Raw genomic sequence first — 22,609 nt, 5'->3', positions numbered from 1 at the left:
ATTATGTTTAAGCATTGTTCATTTAATAATCAAACCTAAATTTAAGGATTGAACTTCACTTATTTTCTAAACGAATGAACATGAACAAGGTTTTTTCTTGAGCCAAGCTCAAACTATTCATTACAGCTCTACTTTCAACTAGGTATCGATCAGGAGTCGATCTCCTTAAAATTATCTTCCTTTCAGAAGATATATATTACAAGATATATTCTAAATTTCTATATATACAACATGGTAAATGGAAAGTGATGTTTGTACAGGTAAAAACTTGCAAATTTAATTACAATGAAAAATATTTCAAAAATGTTTTATATGTAGTAGCATTATTCTAAATTTATTTTGTTATCTCTCTCGTATATATATTCCCATTAAACATATAGAGTATTTTATTTATATATTTATAGTGAAACTCATATAGAGTCATAGTTGTGTAATGGAAATTAAGTAGCAGTCAAACTGAAACTTATTTAGTTAAAAAAAACAAGTGCTTTAGTGCTTTGAGAGGCTCCATCTGTTGTTAGCTTCATAAATTAATTATATTTATTTTATCTGATTAAAAATGGAAAATAATTTTCATCAAAAGAAAAATATTTATTAAACTAATGAGGTGTTAATTAGCAATAACGCAAGATTAAGGAAGGTTAACTGAGTGGTAAAGGAATAAATTCCGAGCATCCAAACAAATCCTTGAAGCTTGCTTGATACCCTTCCCTAGCTAAATCATTATTAGTGATTTCTATTGTCTTAGAAATTCTTAAACCACCCTAGCTAACATTATTGAGGGCGGTGGCCCTTCTTCCCATAATTTCATTCCAAATTCATTCCATTCCTGTGGGTGCCCAAAGACAGTCCTTAAAAACTAGGCATGGCAAAACAGACAAAACCAGAACTTCTCAAGAGTATGGCCCACAAAAGGTGTTTGGTACCCGCTTGATGGATTTCACGTTCCCTGATTAAAGGTTGACCGGTTACACATTTACGCGGTCAATTTGAGTAATTCAATGTCTTGATTTGTTTGCACTTTTTTGTAAAAAAAGAAAGAAAAAGAAATAAGAAAAGAAAAGAATAATTAATTCAACTTCCTGACTTTTGATAAAGTGCATGTTTTTTAATAGACTTGTAAATTTTTAGTTTAATATTATATCGTGGTTTATAAAAAAAAAAAAAAACTTCCTGACTTTTTTTTTTTTGAGAATCTTCAGCTTCCTGACTTTGTTTTCTCTTCTAAGTAATTATTAATAAAAAGGGCATGTTTCCAAGCAACCCGAAACCTCTCCCCGGCCCCTATATAAACAATGTCCCTTGGTGCTCTCAAAACACAAAACCACCAAGTACTAAGTTTCTTCTCTCTTTTGCTTTTGTCTTGTATTCTGTTGATCTTCAACCATGGTGCTCTCAAAACCAGCTTCTGATTCTGATCTCTCGATGCTTGCAACTTCTGCCTCTCGCTATGTCCGGGATTCACTCCCTAGGTACATATATACAACCCCATCATCAATCAATTATTTTTTCTTCTTCTTCTTCTATATTGTTATTGTTATTTGCTTATTTATTTTAGTTATGATGGCAATATGAACTCAGAAGATTCGTTTTAATGGAACTTTATGTAGGTATGACATGCCAGAGAATTCAATACCAAAGGAGGCAGCTTACCAAGTCATACACGATGAGTTGCTGCTTGATTTCAAGCCAAAGTTGAACTTGGCTTCCTTCGTCACCACGTTGATGGAGCCTGAGTGTGACAAGCTGATCATGGAGTCCATCAGCAAGAATTATGTTGACATGGATGAGTACCCTGTTACCACTGAGCTTCATGTATAACTCTCTCTCTCTCTCTCTGTGTATTACACAAACACACACGTGTGCTGTGTGCACATGCACTGTTGAAAGTTGGGTTGACGGAGTTTCGAGTAGGACGGCGTGAAATGTTATCAACTAGGAAACGTTGAACCTGAAGTCAAAAGTCAATTTTCATCATGTTTTTTTAATTGTGAAATTATAAGTTTTGCCAAGCCAAATTGTTCTTTTGTTATTGTGATAGGCTTATTTTCTATATGGTTTAATTGTAGTGGTAGGCAATTGTTGTCCAAAAGGGACATGAGAGCAGGGAGACTCGTGAAAATAAAGTGATGTAACGGAAAAATTATTTCATAATTACTTAAAATTTTAAGTTTTGATTGGTTTACATAATATTAGTTAACTATTTTTATTATGTATATTGTACCACGTAAGTGTTTATTCAATAATTATTTAAAAATTTATGAATTATTATTATTATTATTATTAGCTCTTTAAACTTCTTGAAATTCAAATAATGAAACAGTGGATTCGGGTTTTGGCATTGGGTTGAAGCTTCTTTTCATAGTCCCTTTAATGCAGTTGATCAGGTTTTAGGTTTTGGGGATTGGGTTGAATCATTCTCATAGTCTTTGGTAAAAGAATATTGAGTAGAAGAAAGAGCAAAAGAAACGTCAAAGATCGATTTTTCAACTAAATGTCAAAAGTTTTTGTCAAATTGTCAACAACAAGTTGTTGTGGTATGTTAGCTTTATTCTAACTCTACCTTTAGGCTTTACTTTTACTTTACGCCATTATATTAATTTAGTTTTGGCCCATCCTTCATCCGTAGTCTATAATTTATATAAAATTGAACATGTTTTACTTTTCGTTGACCTCTTAAAATTTGGCTTCATTATATATATATATATATTGATAAATTTTTTGATCTATTATATATTTTATTCTATATTTAGACTCTTCCTTAAAACCTTCTTATCTAATAAATAGTTATATAAACAAAAAAATCATGATAGTTATATAACCTTTCCCTTCCTATGGAGTGATAGGAAATATTGTACATGATTAATAAATAGACCTAAGTGTCCACTAAAGATTGATTGCATCTTAAGCATTGGTTGATGATACTTCATATATATTTTAATGGAGTTTTATATATGATTTGTTTGTACAGAATCGGTGTGTGAACATGATAGCACGTTTATTTCATACTCCATTAGGAGAGTCTGAGGATGCAATTGGAGTGGGAACTGTAGGATCATCCGAAGCTATAATGCTAGCTGGCCTTGCATTCAAGAGGAAATGGCAAAATAAGAGGAAGGCCGAAGGAAAACCCTTTGACAAGCCCAACATTGTCACTGGTGCCAATGTTCAGGTATATATAATGTTATATGTATCATTCCCCTCAAGAATTTAGGTGTATCAATAAATTTAATAGTATTAGAAACTAGTAAAGTTTAGAGTTATCGATTATATATATAATAAATTCTTTATTTGGATTGGTTTTGGACCTTTGGTAGGTATGCTGGGAGAAATTTGCCAGGTACTTTGAGGTGGAGCTGAAGGAAGTGAATGTGAGGGAAGGATACTATGTAATGGACCCTGCCAAAGCTGTTGAAATGGTGGATGAAAACACCATATGCGTTGCTGCTATCTTGGGCTCTACTTACAATGGGGAATTTGAAGATGTCAAGCTCTTAAATGATCTCTTGCTAGAAAAGAACAAGCAAACTGGGTATATACCACTTAACTCCTTAATAATTAGTTCAACATATTCATCATTGGTTAAAATCTAATAAGCTAATTGATTTTATGATTTATTTACTTAATTTTTGGTAGATGGGATACTCCAATTCATGTTGATGCTGCAAGTGGTGGATTTATTGCACCATTCATTTATCCAGAACTCGAATGGGATTTCCGACTTCCACTAGTGAAGAGCATCAATGTTAGTGGCCATAAGTATGGGCTTGTTTATGCTGGAATTGGGTGGAATATTTGGAGAAGCAAAGATGACCTCCCTGAAGAACTCATCTTCCACATCAAGTACCTTGGAGCTGAACAATCCACCTTTACCCTCAATTTCTCTAAAGGTGACCAGTCTGATTACTTCTTCATTTTTAATGTAGATGCCATCCTAGTTTTTAGTCATCAACAAAATATAAAATATTTCTTACTTGCTTTATATATGCAGGTTCAAGTCAAATTATTGCTCAGTATTATCAACTAATCCGCTTGGGCCAGGAGGTGAGACTAAGAAATTACAAAAGCTTAATTGATATTACTTCAACAACATCATAAATAAATTTCTCAATTATTTTTTGGTTTTGTGTTTAAAAATTTACATCTTAATTTAAAAAAAGTTCTAGGCCTATTATCATTCAATTACAATAACATAATATTGAGTATGAACTTCAAATTAACTTTATAACATATATACCTAATGCAAAAAAACTTGTACATCTTTAATAGGGGTACAAGAATATCATGGAAAATTGTCACGAAAATGCCATGGTGCTGAAGGAAGGCTTAGAGAAGACTGGTTGCTTTGAGATTTTGTCCAAGGATGATGGAGTTCCAGTGGTGGCCTTTTCTCTTAAGAACAAGAAAGGCGGTCACGATGAGTTTGAGGTCTCTGAAATGTTGCGTAGGTATGGTTGGATTGTGCCTGCATATCCAATGCCAGCAGATGCTCAACATGTGATTGTGCTTCGCGTTGTGATAAGGGCAGAGTTCTCACGCACCCTTGCTGAGCGTCTTGTGCATGACATCACTACGGTTCTCCATGAGCTTGAAAAGTTGCCCCCAAAAGTTAACAGTGAAGGGAAAGAAGTTCATGTCAATGTTGAAGAGAATTGGAGCAATGGTGTTGTGTCCAAGAGAAAGAGTGACTTGGAAACACAGAGGGAAATCACTACTTATTGGAAGAACTATGTTAGTGCTCAGAAAGAAATCAAGAGGCAAAAGGTCATGGCCTCCTAAGAGTATTATGAAGATGGTAGCTAACTCTGCTTAAGTCGATAAAAAAAAAAAAAAGTGAGAACTTTTTAACACCATTTGAAAATTTTGTTTTTGTATTTTTTTTTCCAGTAGCTTTGCGGAGCTCTAATTAGTTTATGTGTGTTGGTTCTCCCCCATTTTGGCTACCAAGCTCATATAATGACAATTAAAGATTGACTATTAATAAATTATTTTATTTTTCTTCTAGTAGTTGTTAGTATTATTAATGCTCTATTGTTTTCCACATTTTTTAGTATTTGGTAACAACAACAACAACAACAAAAAATGGTCAACAGAAAATTATCTTTAGTCAATAGAAAACACTAATAAAAATAAAGCTCATTTTCTATAGATTGTTTTCCATTTTTTTTTTTTTTTTGGAAAACAATCTCTCTCACTTTTTTTCTCTCCCCTTTACTTTTTCTCTCCTCATACCCTCACTATCACTAACTTTGGTCTCTCCTCTTCCATAGATCTCTCTCTCTCTCTCTCTCTCTCTCTCTCTCTCTCTCTCTCCTTGTTTCTCTTTCCCTTTATAACATAGTTCTCTGATTAGATTCCCCCCCCCCTCTCACTGATCGGTCAATAGTTTTGACTTGCAAAGGAGAACAAATTTGCAGCGGTAATTTTTTAATTCCTCTCTACCAAAATCGCAATTCTTTACTTTGAATTTCAAGCGCTTGATTTTCTTTTTTCTCTAAGAAATTTTCAATTTAATGGACTCCAAATAGAAGTTATTTTTTTTTTTCACACATAAAAGTGCAAAAAAAGAAAAAAGAAAAGAATGAATGAATGAAGTAAAAAGACGAAAATTTTAAACATATTGCCATATGGCTCTAAATTGTTTTTACATAGGACAATCTTTGTGGTAAATTAAAAATGTTGTTATATAATGAATAATAATTGTTTAGGGGAATTACATTTGTTAGCAGATACATTATGTAGATACTATGCAGTGATGATATATTATGCATATACATCATGTAAATACATAATTTAGAGTAATATTGAAAACTTGTGGTCAACCATAGTAGACAATTAGTGTACCAACAAAAAGAGCAGAAAATTAAAAGTTATTGTTATTTGTACTTACTGAAGATGTATTTCCCTATCAATTTTATATATATGTATGTATGTATGTATGTGCACACGTACATTACAATCCATATATATGAGCAAAATAAATGGTAGAGATTATAAATATTTGACAACTAATTTTGATTTTATCTATTGTCAAAATTTTAGTATAAAAACCAGATTCATTCTTGCTTTTTTTATTTATATTAATTACATTAGTTGGTTTGCATAATATACATGTTTTAAATTATACAATAAATATTATAAAAAAATTGCATACCAAACACTAGAAAATATTCTCATTCTCATTTTCAAGATTGTTACCAAACACCGGAAAATGAGATAGTTTTCTGAAAAATTCTTTTTGAAAAATAAATAATTTTCCAAAAGACATTAATGTTGAAATAAACAGGGCGTAAAGTAGCTTTGAATTATCCCGGAGTGAATCAGTGATTGGCTTTTTTGATGTTCTTTATTTTATTATAGAATGTTTTTGGAACTTCAATAATAGAATCATAGAATACAACCAAATCAAAACTTCAAAACAAAAGCCCCATTGGTAGGTGAATTAGGATGCAGTCTGTGGTGCCATTTTACCTTGATAGGCCAAGGCCCGTTCTGCTTTGTTCAGGTCCGTTGAATCGTGGGTCAAGAATTGGTGCTGGCCTAATTCCTTAGCAAGACCATGCTACATGCCAGTTTGTGTGCAAGCCTAGCACTCCAAGGATGCAAACAACGAAACACATAAGGCAAAACGTTGGGCTGTGGTCGGGTAGGCTAGCTACAGCAGAAGAATTTTGGAGTATAACTGACCTTTTTGCGCAGATTTTGCCGATAACAATGGTACGGACAAAGACAATCAAATTTAAATAATAATAAATATAAAAAAATCATTTTGGTATATTGATAATATGGTTATGTGAAGTAGAATAAGTGACTTTTTAAGGGAATACAAGCGGCAGGAATTGGTGTAATTGCTAGAGACTCGGCAGGCAGGGTCATTGGTTTTATTGTTGTTTGAGAGAGAGAGAGGATGGGGCTGGCTAAAGCAAAGAAACAATATATGAAAAAAATGTTTTGCATAAGCTACAGTGCTTGTGCGGTTCATGATTTGATGTATATGATTTTTAGGCACATTGGCTATATTTTGTGATTTATGCTATTTCCAACCTAGTGTAACATTTTTGGAGGTATGAAAAACTACTATCTTAAAGCTATGGCAAAGATGCAAAAAAGACTCCAAGGGTTTGGGTCAATTGTTAACTGACCCTTATCTTACCAATTTTGTTTTGTGACTCTTGGGATTTAAGAATTGTCAAACTTGACCCATTTTTCTTAACTCCATTAACTATAAATTATAATTGACATAAAATGGTCAAGTGGTCTAAACGGGACCATTTTACTACCCAAAAAAAAAAAAAATCATTCCAAAAGTAATATATACACAAATCATGACAATTTTCTGTCATTAATAGTGAACTGAATTGAGATCTAAGCGTAATTTGGCCAATTCTCAAAATTCAAGAATTTTTTTTGAGGGAGTTAGTTTGCAATTGACCCAAGCCCCATTTTATTTTATTTTAATTTTTCATTTTACTATAAAGTTATTTTGTTCACCTTTTTTTCATTAAATTTATAATGTGTATTTTTTTTTTGATAAACCATAATGTAGATTCCAAGTAGCTCAATTAGTAAAGTTTTTTATTGTTGAATAAGAAATCTGAAATTTAATCCCCCGATCGATATCTTGGATTGATAATAAAGAGTAAAAAATAGTGAATACCAAAGGTTAAAACTCTATAAAAAAAAAAAACAAATTAAAAAAAAAAAACTCATAATGTGTAAATAAAAATAAGTAGTAGTCAAACGGAAACTTGTTCAATTAAAAATAAATAAAAGTGCTATAGTGCTTTGAATTAGCGAGGTGCTCCATCTTTTTTTTTTTAGAGAGTTTCAATCTATAGCGTGTCCGCTCATAATGTAGCTCTTTATCATCAAATCAAGACATCAAACAGTTTTTGGTGTAGTTGAGAATTGAACTTCAGATTTCTTATTCAATCATCGTTGAACTAACTAAAACCCACAGAGAGGCTCTATCTTTGATTTAAGCCCAGTAATATTTATGCTGATTAAAAGTGGAAAATATTAATTTGATTAATGAGGGTTTAACAATAAATTAAAATTCAGTAAATTCCCTGCAGCCAAACCAATCCTTGATGCTTGCTCGATACCCTTACCCTTATTAGATATTCGTCTTTTCCAAGAAATACTTAAAACCTTATTATTATTAATTAACGGCAGTGTCCCTTCTTTCCGTAATTGTATTCTCGTTCTTTTCTGTGGGTGCCCAAAGACAGACCTAAATAACTATGTAAGGCAAAAACAAAACAAGAACTTGTCAAGAGTATGGTCCACAAAAGGAATTTGGGACCCACTTGCATGAATGATTGGTTGACCTCTTTTAACATATTTTCGTGGTCAATTTCTGAAATTCAATTTCTTTTGTTTACATATTTCTTTCTGAATTTGTTTTCTCTTCTAAGTAATTAAAAAAGGACATGTTTTGCAATGAATGGTGAGTATAAATATAAATATATATTTACCTTGAAGGGTCTTCACCTCTTCTCCAAGAAAAACCGAAACCCTACAAATTTTGCCACTATAAATACAAATTGTCCGAACAAAGTACCAACTTTCTTCTCTCTTGTTTTTTGTCTTGCGTTTGTGCATCATCAACCATGGTGCTCTCAAGGCCAGCTTCTGAGTCTGATCTCTCAGTGCTTTCAACCTCTGCCTCTCGCTATGTCCGGGATTCACTCCCTAGGTATATAACTATTTATATTCAATACCATCATCATATTCTTCTCTATTGTTGTTGTAGTTTGTTTGTTTTATTTAGTTATGATAATCTTTCATGGGCACTATGAACTAAAAAAAACAAATTGTTTGAATGGAATGTATGTACAGGTATAAGATGCCTGAGAGCTCGATACCGAAGGAGGCTGCTTACCAAATCATACACGATGAGTTACTGCTTGATTGTAAGCCGAAGTTGAACTTGGCTTCCTTTGTCACCACATTGATGGAGCCCGAGTGTGACAAACTTGTCATGGAGTCCATCAACAAGAATTATGTCGACATGGATGAGTACCCTGTTACCACTGAGCTTCATGTATAAATCTCTCTCTCTCTCTCATATGCATACACACACGACGGTTTCTCCTAAGTTAGCGTGAACTATTATCAAGTAGAGAAAAAAAAAAAGAGTACTCAGTCTTCTCTCTTCAACATCTGAAGTCAAAAGTCAATATCCCAAAACTTTAGTACAAAGTTGTATTAGTCTTACTAAGTCAAAAATTGTGCTTGCTTTTCTTATTATGTTAGGTTTATTTTCTATATGGTTTAATTTCCTTTTAGTGTTCTCAGCAAAAAAATTTCTTTTTAGTGTTTTTCTGTCACGTGAAGTGTTGTCCAAAAGGGGTACGGCTTGTTTAGGACAACTTATTTTTATAATTATTTAATATTTTAAATTTTGATTGGTTTATATAAATTTACAGTTAACACTATTTTTTATTATGTGCAAATAATTGCCACTAGTTTATTCAAATTGGTGATATAGTATGCATAAATTTAACATAATTTGATTTATTTATTTTTTTTATTTTTAAAATATACATTTTGATAATTATGGTAGTAATTAATAGGTATTTACTGTGATTGTATTTGTAAATGGAACAATATATTCTTGCATTAAAGAAATAAAATATAATCTTCAAATATACTAATGAAATTTAAATAGAGAAATTCAATATAAAAAAAAAAAAAAATATATATATATATATATATATTAAAATAATGCCATATAAAATTGTGAAACATTAAAAACTAATGTGGCACAAACCATTGGGTTAGCACTTTCTCATAGTGCCTCTAAAGTATAAACTTTTTGAAATTAAGAAATAAAAACACAGTGGACCGGGGTTTCATGTTTAGGGATTGGGTTGAAGGCTTGAAGCTTTCTCACGGTCCTGGTAAAAGAATGTTGAGTAGAAGAAGAAGAAAAAAGAAAAGGAAAAACAAAAGGTGGAATTTTGAACGGAAAGTCAAAAGTTGTCCTCAAATTCTCAACAACATATAGTTCTCTTCAAAGGTGTATTTATAGATTTTTAGATTTTTTTTAAATAATTTTTTCAATTTCAATTTGTGTTTTAAAAATTTAAAACTAAATGTCTTTTGTTACTGAGACCATCCATGACAATGATTGTATATATGATTTTTATTTTAATGGAGATTGTATATATGATTTGTTTGTACAGAATCGATGCGTGAACATGATAGCACGTTTATTTCATACTCCATTAAGAGAGTCTGAGGATGCAATTGGAGTGGGAACAGTAGGATCATCCGAAGCTATAATGTTAGCTGGCCTTGCATTCAAGAGGAAATGGCAAAATAAGAGGAAGGCTGAAGGAAAACCCTATGACAAGCCCAACATTGTCACTGGTGCCAATGTTCAGGTATATATAATGCTATATGTATCATGCCCAACATTTAATAATATAATTAATTTGACAAGAATTTAGGTGTAAAAATAAATCTAATAGTATTGATTATATATATAAAATAAATTCGTTATTTGGATTGGTTTTGGTAGGTATGCTGGGAGAAATTTGCTAGGTACTTTGAGGTGGAGCTGAAGGAAGTGAATGTGAGGGAAGGATACTATGTAATGGACCCTGCCAAAGCTGTTGAAATGGTGGATGAAAACACCATATGCGTTGCTGCTATCTTGGGCTCTACTTACAATGGAGAATTTGAAGATGTCAAGCTCTTAAATGATCTCTTGCTAGAAAAGAACAAGCAAACTGGGTATATACCACTTAACTCCTTAATTAGTTCAACATATTCATCATTGGTTGAAATCTAATAAGCTAATTGATTTTATGATTTATTTGCTTAATTTTTGGTAGATGGGATACTCCAATTCATGTTGATGCGGCCAGTGGTGGATTTATTGCACCATTCATTTATCCAGAACTCGAATGGGATTTCCGACTTCCACTAGTGAAGAGCATCAATGTTAGTGGCCATAAGTATGGGCTTGTTTATGCTGGAATTGGGTGGAATATTTGGAGAAGCAAAGATGACCTCCCTGAAGAACTCATCTTCCACATCAAGTACCTTGGAGCTGAACAATCCACCTTTACCCTCAATTTCTCTAAAGGTGACCAGTCTGATTATTCTTTTTATTTTTAATATAGATGTCATCCTAGTTTTATTCATCAACAAAATAAAAATTATTTCTTACTTGCTTTATATATGCAGGTTCAAGTCAAATTATTGCACAGTATTATCAACTAATCCGCTTAGGCCAGGAGGTGAGCCTAATAAATTCCAATAACTATGTAGATGAACTTCAAATTAAATTTATAGCCTTCCTAATGCAAAAAACTTGTACATATTTAATAGGGGTACAAAAATATCATGGAAAATTGTCACGAAAATGCAATGGTGCTAAAGGAAGGATTAGAGAAGACTGGTCGCTTTGAGATTTTGTCCAAGGATGATGGAGTTCCAGTGGTGGCATTTTCTCTCAAGAACAAGAAAGGAGGTCACGATGAGTTTGTGGTGTCCGAAATGTTACGAAGGTTTGGTTGGATTGTGCCTGCATATCCCATGCCCGCAGGTGCTCAGCATGTGATTGTGCTCCGTGTTGTGATTAGAGCCGAGTTCTCACGCACCCTTGCTGAGCGTCTTGTGCATGACATCACTACGGTTCTCCATGAGCTTGACAAATTGCCCCCAAAAGTTACTAGTGAAGTTGAAGAGAATGGAAACAATGGTGTTGTGTCCAAGAGGAAGAGTGACTTGGAAACACAAAGAGAAGTCACTACTCTTTGGAAGAACTATGTTACTGCTCAGAAAGAAATCAAGAGGCCAAAGGTCATGGCCTCCTAAGAGTACTAGCTACTACCAACTACCAAGATGGTATAGCAAAATCTGCTTACGTCGATTAAAAAAAAAAACAGAAGCCAGTAGAACTTTTTAACATCATTAGAAGTTTTTCGTATTTTTATTTTTATTTTATTTTTATAGTTTTGATTTTCCAATAGTTTTATGGAGGTCTAATTAGTTTATTAATGATGGTCCTGGCAGAGCATTAATAATTTAATTTATTTTTCTTTTGATAATTACTTAATTGAATAAAGGTGGATTAGTGATGATTCACTTTTTTCTTGTTCTATTTTATTATTTTAATTGTTTTGGAACTCCAAATAACAAAAGCTCATATAATGTATTAAAGTTGGGTGAAAAGAATCAATTTGGCCATGTCCAGTATTCACTATTCTAGGTACATATATACAATCCCATCATCAACTTAGCTATTATATTATATATCCAAAAGAGTTTTGTTGGAGCATTCGCATCTGGTTTCTTCAAAAAATTCTATTTTATTATCTTAAAACCTACTTTATTAATTATACCATACTATTTTACAACACATCCAAAAAGTAGGAGAGAGAAATTTTGTTGAAATTATCAATAAAAAGTAGAAGAGACAATTAAAAAGTGATTTTTAAGAATACCATTATGCTACAGTAGCATCATATAAACGAGATGTTATTGTAGCACAATTGTAAATTTTTATACAATTACAATATTGGATAATGCACACTTTTGCACACTTTTATAGTTTTGATGCTAAAACCCTCTAACATATACCATTTACAAGCTCCAATACTAAAGGAGAGGTAATATCTATTCTTAACTATTAATTCATATTGCCCATGAATCTCAATGACCAAAAATTGGAATGCTCCTAGTATTTGGCAAAATGTTAGTGGTAACTAGATAATGAATGTAGGTCTTCTTACTAGCCTTTTGATATTAACTCAAATCATGAGCTTCTAGATCTCTTCTAGCTACATCATGCGCTATTCTATTGCCTAACATTTTACATGAATAAAGTTGTGCCAAAAAAAATATTGTGCTACTGTTTGTGCTTTTGAATGTATTACCAAAACTTGAACAGTTAGTGTACGGCACCTAACGTCCAAGTTCATTTGGGCCTTGGGCCATGAATTAATGATATAGGCCGGGGGTCTAACCTTCTCACTAACAAAAGCCCCAGCCCAAGCCCACAATAACTACAAGTCTAAACTGGGTGTTGTCCAGATACTTAGAAAGCGGACTGCAGACGCCTCGCTCGCATGCTGCTCGGGAAATCATTTCCGGGCTCTATACACGTGCCCAGTCACATCGCCATTTAAGTGCTCGGCAGAACCTTAGGAAACTCCGCTATCGAACACATTTGCTGCAGTGGTAATCGTTCCCAAAACCACTCGTACCTAAAAATCCACTTAAGTTTATTGACATTGGACCTTTTTTTGTACTAAGGGAGAAGATAATGATGATTACCCCATTAACAAGGGCTATAAATAGGAGAAACGAATGAATGAGAAGGGGATGCAATTTTGGGAAAAGAAGGGAGAGAGAAAGAGAGGATTTGAGAAGAAGAAAACGTAGAGGAAGAAAGGGAAGTGCCCCTATTGGGTCCCTAAGCCTAGAACAACCCAAGGTAGGATACCCAGACCCACCACACAAATAGATTGTGAGCCCAAATAGCGGTTTGGCCCAACAAGCCCATCTTTGGAGCTTACAGTTAGGAATTAGAGCATCTCTAGCAACTTAGCCAATTTTTCACATTGTTTGGAGAGCAAACAGTTTTACCTACTTATTTTTTTTTAAATACATTTTCCAACAGACTCTCTAACCATTCTCTATTACATTTAAATATTATTTTTTCATCATTTCTTTAATATTATTTTTATTCTTTATTCTTAATGTGCACGGAAAAAGAGAGAGAGGTTGAATATTTTAGTTATAAAAATTCATTTGAAAAACAATAGTAACTCTTTATGTGTGGAGAGTACTGTAGCTTATCTATTCTATTTTTTACAATTTGGAGAGGTTGTTGGAGCAATTTTTGTGGGTTTGCTCTCCAAACATAGGTTTAGAAAGGCTATTGGAGATGCCCTAAAGGTGCATATGGTTCTGGTTGATTGTTTATTTTTTTAATTCAACCCACCTTGGTCTGGTTGAAAAAAATCTAACTCAATCCAATCTATCATGAGAGTCAAACCAATTCTCCTTGATTTGGTTGAACCCATAGGTAAGATAGTTTCTCCCCCCCCCCCCCCCCCCCACATAAATTTATAACCTAAGCATAGCACCAATTCAACACAAATTATTTTATTTGTGCTTCAAAATTTAAACCAATACAAATAACAATGTATTTATATTGGTCTTATACAAATAACTCCTATAATAACAATAGATATCAAATAACTCCTATAATGTACTTTTAAAAATTTCTGATAACACAATCAAATAACTCCTATAATATTCATTTTATGCTTTTGGCATGAACCCCAAAAATGAAAAAGGAATTATGCCCACAATTTCTAATAGATCTTCCCAAGACGTGCATAGATATAATAAGACCTTTAAAAAAACTGCATAGACAACGTACAGAAGTATTTTTCAAAAATATATATGAAATTTCCACAAATTGTCATTTTTGCCAATAACATAACATATATTGGAATATATTCTGTAAAAAGAAAGACTTTTCAAAGCAGAAGTTGAAGAGAAACAAATGGTCCCAACTCCCAAATAATGACCGTAATAATATAAAAGCACTTATTCCTTGACCTTTTGTCGTAATACTCCAGAATTAACGCCAACTCACTTCCAAGTACCACCTAACCCAAAATCACCATTAGGAAACAATTCCCAGAAATCTTGATTTGAGCTAGAGCCAACTCAAGCTGATTTCTTTTCCAACTTTCCTGACCTCTAGATTGGTAAGAACTTCCTTGAAAGGTTCCCATAACTTGGCCCTCTCTTCATCATCACATATCACAAGCTTCAATTGCTTAAGTTTCTCGGTTGATTGTGGCAACCCATTACGCAAGTTCAAGTTCAATAAGTACCCTTTCATGTGGAGCTCTTCTAAATTACGCAATTCGCCAATATCTTTTGGCAAATTCCTAATGCCAAGGCAGTCAGATATGTCAAGAAATCTTAACTTTTGGAGGCTTTTAATTGAATCTGGCAACTCTGACAACTCAGTACAGGCTCTAAGCCTAAGCACTTCTAAATTTTCCAGCATTTCAATTCCTTTGGGCAATGCAGACAGATGATGACAATTGGTGATGCTAAGTTTTTCTAGGAGGTTAGAGCACTAGCATTGAAAAATGCTAATGCTATATTTATGTCCTTTTTAGCATTTTATGGTTCAAAATGTGCTGCATCAAAGGATGCTAAACACAAGAATTGTAAAAAATTATACAATTGTGCTACAGTACAATTCTATCTTTAGAATTGTACTGTAGCACAATTGTAAAAAATATATATATATTTTAATCAACCCATAATTTCTCTCTCCTCCCATAAATTCTGTAATTTTCTCTCTCTTCAGTCTCTCTTTCTCATCTGCTCTCTCCGTTCTCTTCATTCTCATCGGCTCATCTGCTCTTCAAGCACCGATCACCGCTCCGTTCTCACCGCTCCGTTCTCTTCATTCTCTCTTTCTCATCGGCTCACCGCGGCGGCGTGAACATCTTACCTAATGAGACATAGATTTGTTTCAAACTTTAGTTCAATTTCACTTCCAGGAATTTGAATCTGCATGTCTGAATTCAATCTCATTCATTCCAATTATAGCTTAAAACATATATAATATTCAAGCAATAGTTCATATTAGGATACAACAATGAACTCTCTGTATTTTGTTTTTGTTACTACCTAACTACTATTTACTTCCACTATAAATAACTTGTTTCCTAAACTGAAGTTTCTATTCTGACCCCAATACCACTTAATTAAAAGCTATCAAGTTTTTTTTATCAGTTTAATCACAAGTGTAGAGTTAGTCTTAATTACCAAATCACGCACAATATCAGTAGAGCCAAAAAGTAAAGAATGCAACAATTGAGTAACAAAGGGAAACATATCCCAAAAAGGCAATTTACTATAAAAGGATTTTACAAACTCAAAACTTGTATGATTAGATTCTACTGAGCAAACAACTCATTGATGTCACCACAACTCCATAACTTCTGGACTTTTATATCAACCCTCCCTCTGGGATCATGCAAGTTTGCAACCTCAGCGGTTTCAGCAGTATATTGGTTTTTCAATGTTCTTGATCAAGGATAAGTCATAAAGGTACAAAAACCAAGAACTAGAAGGAACAACGTGGTTTATGGATTTGAAACAGAGGAAAGGCTCTCATGTTATTCTGTGATACAGCTACTACTCTACTCTCAAAATTCATAGCATTAAGTGTGTGTGTGTGTGTGTATAAGGTTAATAAAAAGCTATGCAAACATTTTCACAACAGATATTGGAAAACAGAATCTGCGACTCTCACCCGAACGAGGGACAGGCGAGCTTAATTAGTGTCTCATTGATCAGTGATCAGAGCAAATAATCCCCAGTTTCCACTTCTTTGTGTGGCTTCAACCGTGACATGCTCTTCAACAATTTATCATTACATTACAAACCTTTTTTCATATTACAGTGTCAACAGAGATATTTCCAATCTAAATCCTAACATTAACCTCTTGCGTGTTAGAAAGAACTAAACACACACAAAAGACAGAATTTGAGATATTGAAGTACCTTCTATATCCTTATCCTGAGAAAGCTTTATGACCAGTGTTGTCTTCCCACATCCTCCTGGAGCAGTGACTAGAAGCAGAGACTCTTCCTTTCCCTCCTTCAACAACATTGTCTTCAACTCCTTCAATGGCTGATCCAACCCAACGATAAATTTCGGAGGTGGAGGAACCGAACACAACACCCCAGCCCCAATTGCTTTCTTCTCAAAGCAGATTTTCTTAAGCTCTAACAAATCCCTCCTGATGTGTACTTGCATATCAACCTTACAGAAACTCTCAATTGCTTCGTTTAACTTAGTAAGTTCACCCCCGTATTTAGTTTTGAAAGCGCGCTGCCACCGTTTGATCTTCAAGCATTCGCGAATGCACTCATTGGCCTTCTTCATTTGATCGATCAAACGCTCTATTTCATCTTTTCGGCCATCAAGTTCTTCACTTAATTGTTTTATCACTTCCACCACTGGTTCTAGATTTTCTAGATTGGATTCGAGTTTTTCAAGAGTGGAGTTGAACTTACGACCTTTGTTTCTAAAATACTTAACACTGTCACGCAACACCGCAAATACTTCTCCAAACACTGCACCCAGAAGAGCCCCTCCAACAAATTCTACTGCCATAACTCTGTGTCCAATATCTTTGGAAACCCAGATAAGAAATACTACGATTTTCCTTGAATGAATTAGACTTTCATACAAAAGAAATTAAAAAACTGCACGAGTAGAAGCAAGCTAGCAGTGAAAACTGGAGACCAAAATTATATAGCTAAATCAAAACAAAAGCAATATCAAGGAGACAGGGAATGAAACATGATCCTGCAAAAAATATGAAATTGGAAACTAGATCTCAAAACTCTTCTATTTCTTCTCAGTTTCCTTTGCAAATAAGGAAATAGAGAAGAGAATCCAGACTCCAGAGGAATGTAATTATTTGAAAAAAAAGAACTTAGTCGTTAAGGAATAGGCGAGTACTTGGAAGTTTCCGAGAAAGAATTCAGTATTGACTTCGCATTACAAACGTCTCTCGGATGCTAAGGCCTTGTTTGGTTTATTTCTTTTGGTCACTTAATTTCCGCCACTCATCACTTATTATTCATCACTCTAAAATACAATTTTTTTTTTTTAAATAGAAGCATATCATTTATTTACTCAATAAAATTAGCATGTTGGTACAAAACTTTTCTAGCTATTGGAGGAACATCTTCCATCCAATACATATCCTCAGTAATATTCCTAGCAAATTGGGCTAATACATGAGCAACCCGATTTCCCCCTCTTCTAACACAGTCAATCCTTACCCATTGCAAATTACGAATCAAATGTTGAATATCCTCAACCACATTCCCTAACAAGGACTGATCAATCTTCAGTATTGAAATAACTATCATGGCTGAACTATTATCTCCCTCAATAACTAATTCTGAGAAATCCGCATCCACTGCAAACTCAATCGCTTTCCTACAGGCAAGCAGTTCAGCTTCCGCACTGCAAAACCCTTCCGAACCCTTAGCTGCCATGGCTGCCATAACCTTTCCTTTCTCATTGCGTATAATAACACCAAAACCAGAACTATTGAGGCCTGAAAACACAACTGCATCAAAGTTAAGCTTGAAGACCGACTGTGGAGGAGGTTGCTAGGTATCACGAGCTGGCTGCCTAGCTGATTCGGTTCTCATTTGATCTTGGGCAGTCCAAAAGTCCTCTAACAGCTCCCTAGCTCGAGTGATCAACCATCCCGGGTCATGGAATTTCCCTCCATATACAACATGGTTTCTTTGATTCCAAATCTGCCAAGCTTTCACCAGAAACTCCTCCATGTCATGTAGCTCAATCCGATCTAGCAAGTACTCTATTAGGTGAGTAAAATCAGTCAAACCCGATACCCCCTTCTGTAGAATTTTCAAGCTATCAGCCCACACATCCTTGGCCGCTTCACACTCCCACAAAGCATGGATTGTTGACTCTAGAAATCTCATACATATAGGACACATCTCATCCTCAATTATTTTTTGCTTTGACAGATTTTGTTTTGTTGGCAATATATCATTGCAAGCTCTCTACCCAAACACTTTAATCTTGTTTGGAATCCAAAGTTTCCATAGTGTAGCCCACACTTCTTTCCCCACACAACCCCTTGAGCTTTCAGCTAAATTTCCACCATGCAATACTTCCCTCGCTACCTTATATGCAGACTTGACAGTAAACAACCCCTTTTATGGTGCATGCAGATTAAAGTATCTTCCACATCTCGTCAGCTTAGTTGGATTTTACAAATGGCTTCTGAATCCACCTGCTCAAACATGTCCAAAATAAATTCAGATCTCCAAGCATGCAATTCTAGATCAATTAATTCAGCCACAGCCACCTCTCAGACCTCCTCCCTAAGTGGAAACAAAGGCACATTTGTTGGATAATTCGGTATCCATTTATCCCCTGAAACCCGAATAGAAAGACCATTCCCAACTCTGCAACAACACCCAACTTCAAAATAGGTAAAGCAGCTACAATACTCCTCCACACAAAAGAACAATTTAGGGATTCTTTAACATCAAATAAGTGAGTTCTAGGGAAATATCTAGCTTTAAGGCATTGATATACTAAAGAACTATCATCATGCAGCAACTTCCACCCTTGTTTAGCTAACATAGCTAAATTAAATGCCCTTAAATCCCTAAAACCCATTCCTCCATCCTTCTTTGATCTTGTTAACTTCTCCCACCTTTGCCAATGAATTTTCCGTTCATCCCCCACTTGCCCGCACCAAAATTTAGCATACATTGCATCTAGTTCATCACACAGTTTTAAAGGAAGTTGAAACACACTCATGGTATATGTAGGAATCGACTGAGCAACAGCTTTTATAAGTATCTCCTTACTAGCCCTAGACAACAGCTTCCCTTTCCAACCTTGCAACTTCTTCCAAATTCTATCCTTCAAATATGAGAATGTATGATATTTAGATCTCCCTACTAAGGTAGGCAGCCCCAAATATGAGTCAAAACGGTGTACCTCCTGCACTCCTAAAACCCTCAAAATATCATGCTTCTGGCTAACTGAAGTGTTACTGCTGAAAAGACTGAGGACTTCTCCAAGTTGACGCATTGACCCAAAGCATTAGCATATGTTTGAAGCACCTCAAATATTGCTTCCACTTCATTTTGTGTTTCCCTGCAGAATAAAAGGGAATCATCTACAAACAACAAGTTAGAAACTTTTGGTGCCCCTCTACAAAAAGAAGCTCCATGGATTTTACCATTATTCTCTACTTTTTCCAATAAAGATGTGAAACCCTCTGCACACAATAGAAACACGTATGGAGAAAAAGGGTCTCCTTGTCGGATTCCTCTAGATGGAAGCACATTCCCATAAGGTTTTTCATTGAGTAGAATAGAGAATGATGTGGTAGTAACACAAGTCATCACTCTCTCAATCCACTTTTCTGGTAAACCCAACTTCTGCATTACTCCCTGTAAAAACAACCATTCGACTCGATCATAAGCTTTGCTGACATCTAGCTTCAAGGCCAATGAACTTGTCTTGCCTTTCTTCCTAACATGCATAGAATGCAAAGCCTCATATGCCACAATAACATTATCTGTAATAAGTCTACCTAGCACAAAAGCACTCTGGGTTGGGGAAAAAATATCAGGAAACACTTGTTTCAGCCTATTAGCTATAACTTTAGAAATAATTTTATAGACAACATTATACCATGTTTGTTTGGCACCATCACTCCCCATCACTCAATATTTTTCACACTATTTGTGGGTCCCATACCTGTCACCGGTGCAGCTTTTTTTTTTCTTCAGTACCCAAACTTACCGAACCTAGTGAAAAAAAATAAATAAATAAATAAATAAGTCAAAGGTCAAAAGTTGCGGCTGAGTACTGTTTGTGGGTCCCCTATGTGTGTTTAATTACAATATTGCCATTGAGTTATGAGTTATGGAAACTAAAAACAGCCAAAATGTGTTTTTAATTTCCACAACTCATAACTCAAAAATCAGAGAATTGAGTGATGAAAACAGAGTTATGGACTTCCCAAACAACCTTTTTGGTATGGGTTCCATTATTTTTGAGTTATGAGTTATAAAAACTGAGATATGAGTTATGAAAATTGCTAAACCAAACACCCTTTAATGCTCTAAAAGTAGGATTTTTTTAAGTAAAATTATAATATTTTGATGTTAATAATATTTCGATGTCAATAATAGTATAATTTATTTATGAGCTTTTTTTCATTCTTTTAAAAAAAAAAAGTATTTGTAGAAAAACATTTGTAATGTTCTCCCTGCTCAGCCGCATAAACTGATGTTGAAATGCAAGATGAAAATAAACAAATAAAAACTCCTTGTTACACCTCAACCTTCTCCTGATTTAAGGCCTACTCTCATCTACTAACGTGAAACCTCACCAAGGGATGAGGACCGTACGTCCCATCGTCCGCCAAGCGTGATCGGGGAGATAAAGACGATTATAGGCAGGCCATCCACAAGAGGGTCATTCAAATCCCTCAACAAGTCACATTAGAGGTAGGTGAACAGCGTCCACAGGATGCCCCCGATGAAACAGAGACGAACAGACAGGGACATGTTTTTCTCTGAAGATGTCAGAGGGGTGAAGCAACCTCATGATAACCCCTTGGTCATAATGTTAACGATAGAAGGGTTCAACACCAGGAGAATCCTCGTGGATAACGGCAGCTCCGCAGACATCATCTACCTCTCCACTTTTCAGCAGTTGAAGCTAGATCCAGGAAGGCTGCACCTATTTGACTCCCCCCTCGTCAACTTCAGTGGAGACAGAGTGTATCCTAAAGGCATAATGACACTGACGGTCACAGTGGGAACTTACCCGAGGCAATTGACTCGGCAATTGGACTTTTCAGTGGTAAACTGTCCCTCATCTTATAATGTGATTATTAGGAGGTCCACACTCAATCGTTGGAAGGCAGCTACATCCACCTACTGCTTGAAGGTGAAATTCCCAACAGAAAACGATGTAAGCGAGGTAAAAGGAGATCAAGTACTGAGGAATGTTACCAGGCCGTGTTAGCTGCAAAAGAAAATCATACATGGATGATCTAGGAGAAGGAAGAAGATAAAGTGGAAGTTCTGGAGATAGTGGAGTTGGTCGAAGGAGAAACAGCAAAGACGACCAAAATAGGGACGACTTTGAGTCCCGAGATGAGGACGAGACTCATCTAGTTCCTTAAAGAGAACACAAACGTCTTCGTATAGAGTCACGAGGACATGCCAAGCATATTCCCAAAGGTCATCCAGCATAGGTTAAATGTAGACCCCAAGAAGAAGCCCGTCCGACAAAGACGCCGGGTCTTCGCTCCAGAACAAAACCAAGTAATTACAGACGAGGTTAATAAGTTGTTATCAGCAGGCTTCATTCGAGAGGTCTACTACCCAAATTGGCTCGCCAATATCGTCCTAGTGAAGAAAGCAAATGGAAAATGGAGAACGTGCGTGGACTTCACGGACCTAAACAAAGCTTGTACAAAAGACAGTTTTCCTCTACCAAGGATAGATCAGCTGGTGGATTCCACAGCAGGACATAAACTATTGATGCTCATGGATGCATTCTCGGGGTACAATCAGATCAAGATAGCTAAAGAAGACCAGGAGAAAACTACTTTCATCACGAGCCAAGGGCTCTATTGCTATAGGGTAATACCCTTCGGGCTAAAAAATGCAGGAGCAACCTACCAGAGATTAGTGAATAAAATGTTCAGCAAGCAAATCGGGAGGAACATGGAAGTATATGTGAATAACATGCTCGTCAAAAGTAAAAAAGAGCTTGCACATCTGGACGATCTCAGAGAGATGTTTGCCACACTTAGGCAATACCAGATGAAGTTGAACCCCAGTAAGTGTGCCATTGGAGTAGCCTCGGGGAAGTTCTTGGGATTCATGGTATCCTAAAGAGGGATAGAAGCAAACCCAGAAAAGGTGCGAGCCATACTTGACATGACCTCACCCAAGACCGTCAAGGAAGTCTAGAAGCTAACAGGAAGGATAGTGGCACTCAACAGGTTCGTTT

General features: G+C 35.1%; 3 protein-coding genes across 3 annotated transcripts; 2 read left to right on the top strand and 1 right to left on the bottom strand.

The window, feature by feature from the left end:
• The first annotated feature begins 1,314 nt into the window (after window positions 1-1,314).
• LOC115981637 (glutamate decarboxylase 4-like) lies at window positions 1,315-4,975 on the top strand. The gene is made up of 7 exons (XM_031103919.1): window positions 1,315-1,472; window positions 1,611-1,815; window positions 2,972-3,172; window positions 3,318-3,532; window positions 3,637-3,890; window positions 3,992-4,044; window positions 4,270-4,975. The coding sequence occupies exons 1-7, from the start codon at window positions 1,387-1,389 to the stop codon at window positions 4,777-4,779; spliced, it is 1,524 nt and encodes a 507-aa protein (XP_030959779.1). The 5' UTR covers window positions 1,315-1,386; the 3' UTR covers window positions 4,780-4,975.
• Window positions 4,976-8,612: 3,637 nt separating this feature from the next.
• Window positions 8,613-11,832, top strand: LOC115979288 (glutamate decarboxylase 4-like). Its single transcript, XM_031101288.1, has 7 exons — window positions 8,613-8,698; window positions 8,842-9,046; window positions 10,191-10,391; window positions 10,529-10,743; window positions 10,845-11,098; window positions 11,200-11,252; window positions 11,344-11,832. The coding sequence occupies exons 1-7, from the start codon at window positions 8,613-8,615 to the stop codon at window positions 11,830-11,832; spliced, it is 1,503 nt and encodes a 500-aa protein (XP_030957148.1).
• Window positions 11,833-15,443: 3,611 nt separating this feature from the next.
• Window positions 15,444-17,506, bottom strand: LOC115979289 (probable disease resistance protein At5g66900). The gene is made up of 2 exons (XM_031101289.1): window positions 16,564-17,506; window positions 15,444-15,505 (listed from the first exon to the last, which is right to left on the bottom strand). The coding sequence occupies exons 1-2, from the start codon at window positions 17,177-17,179 to the stop codon at window positions 15,480-15,482; spliced, it is 642 nt and encodes a 213-aa protein (XP_030957149.1). The 5' UTR covers window positions 17,180-17,506; the 3' UTR covers window positions 15,444-15,479.
• Window positions 17,507-22,609: the final 5,103 nt, after the last annotated feature.

Source organism: Quercus lobata, chromosome 3 (genome assembly GCF_001633185.2).
Source record: "Quercus lobata isolate SW786 chromosome 3, ValleyOak3.0 Primary Assembly, whole genome shotgun sequence".
Lineage (NCBI taxonomy): Eukaryota > Viridiplantae > Streptophyta > Magnoliopsida > Fagales > Fagaceae > Quercus > Quercus lobata.
This window is presented reverse-complemented; position numbering and strand designations above follow the sequence as displayed.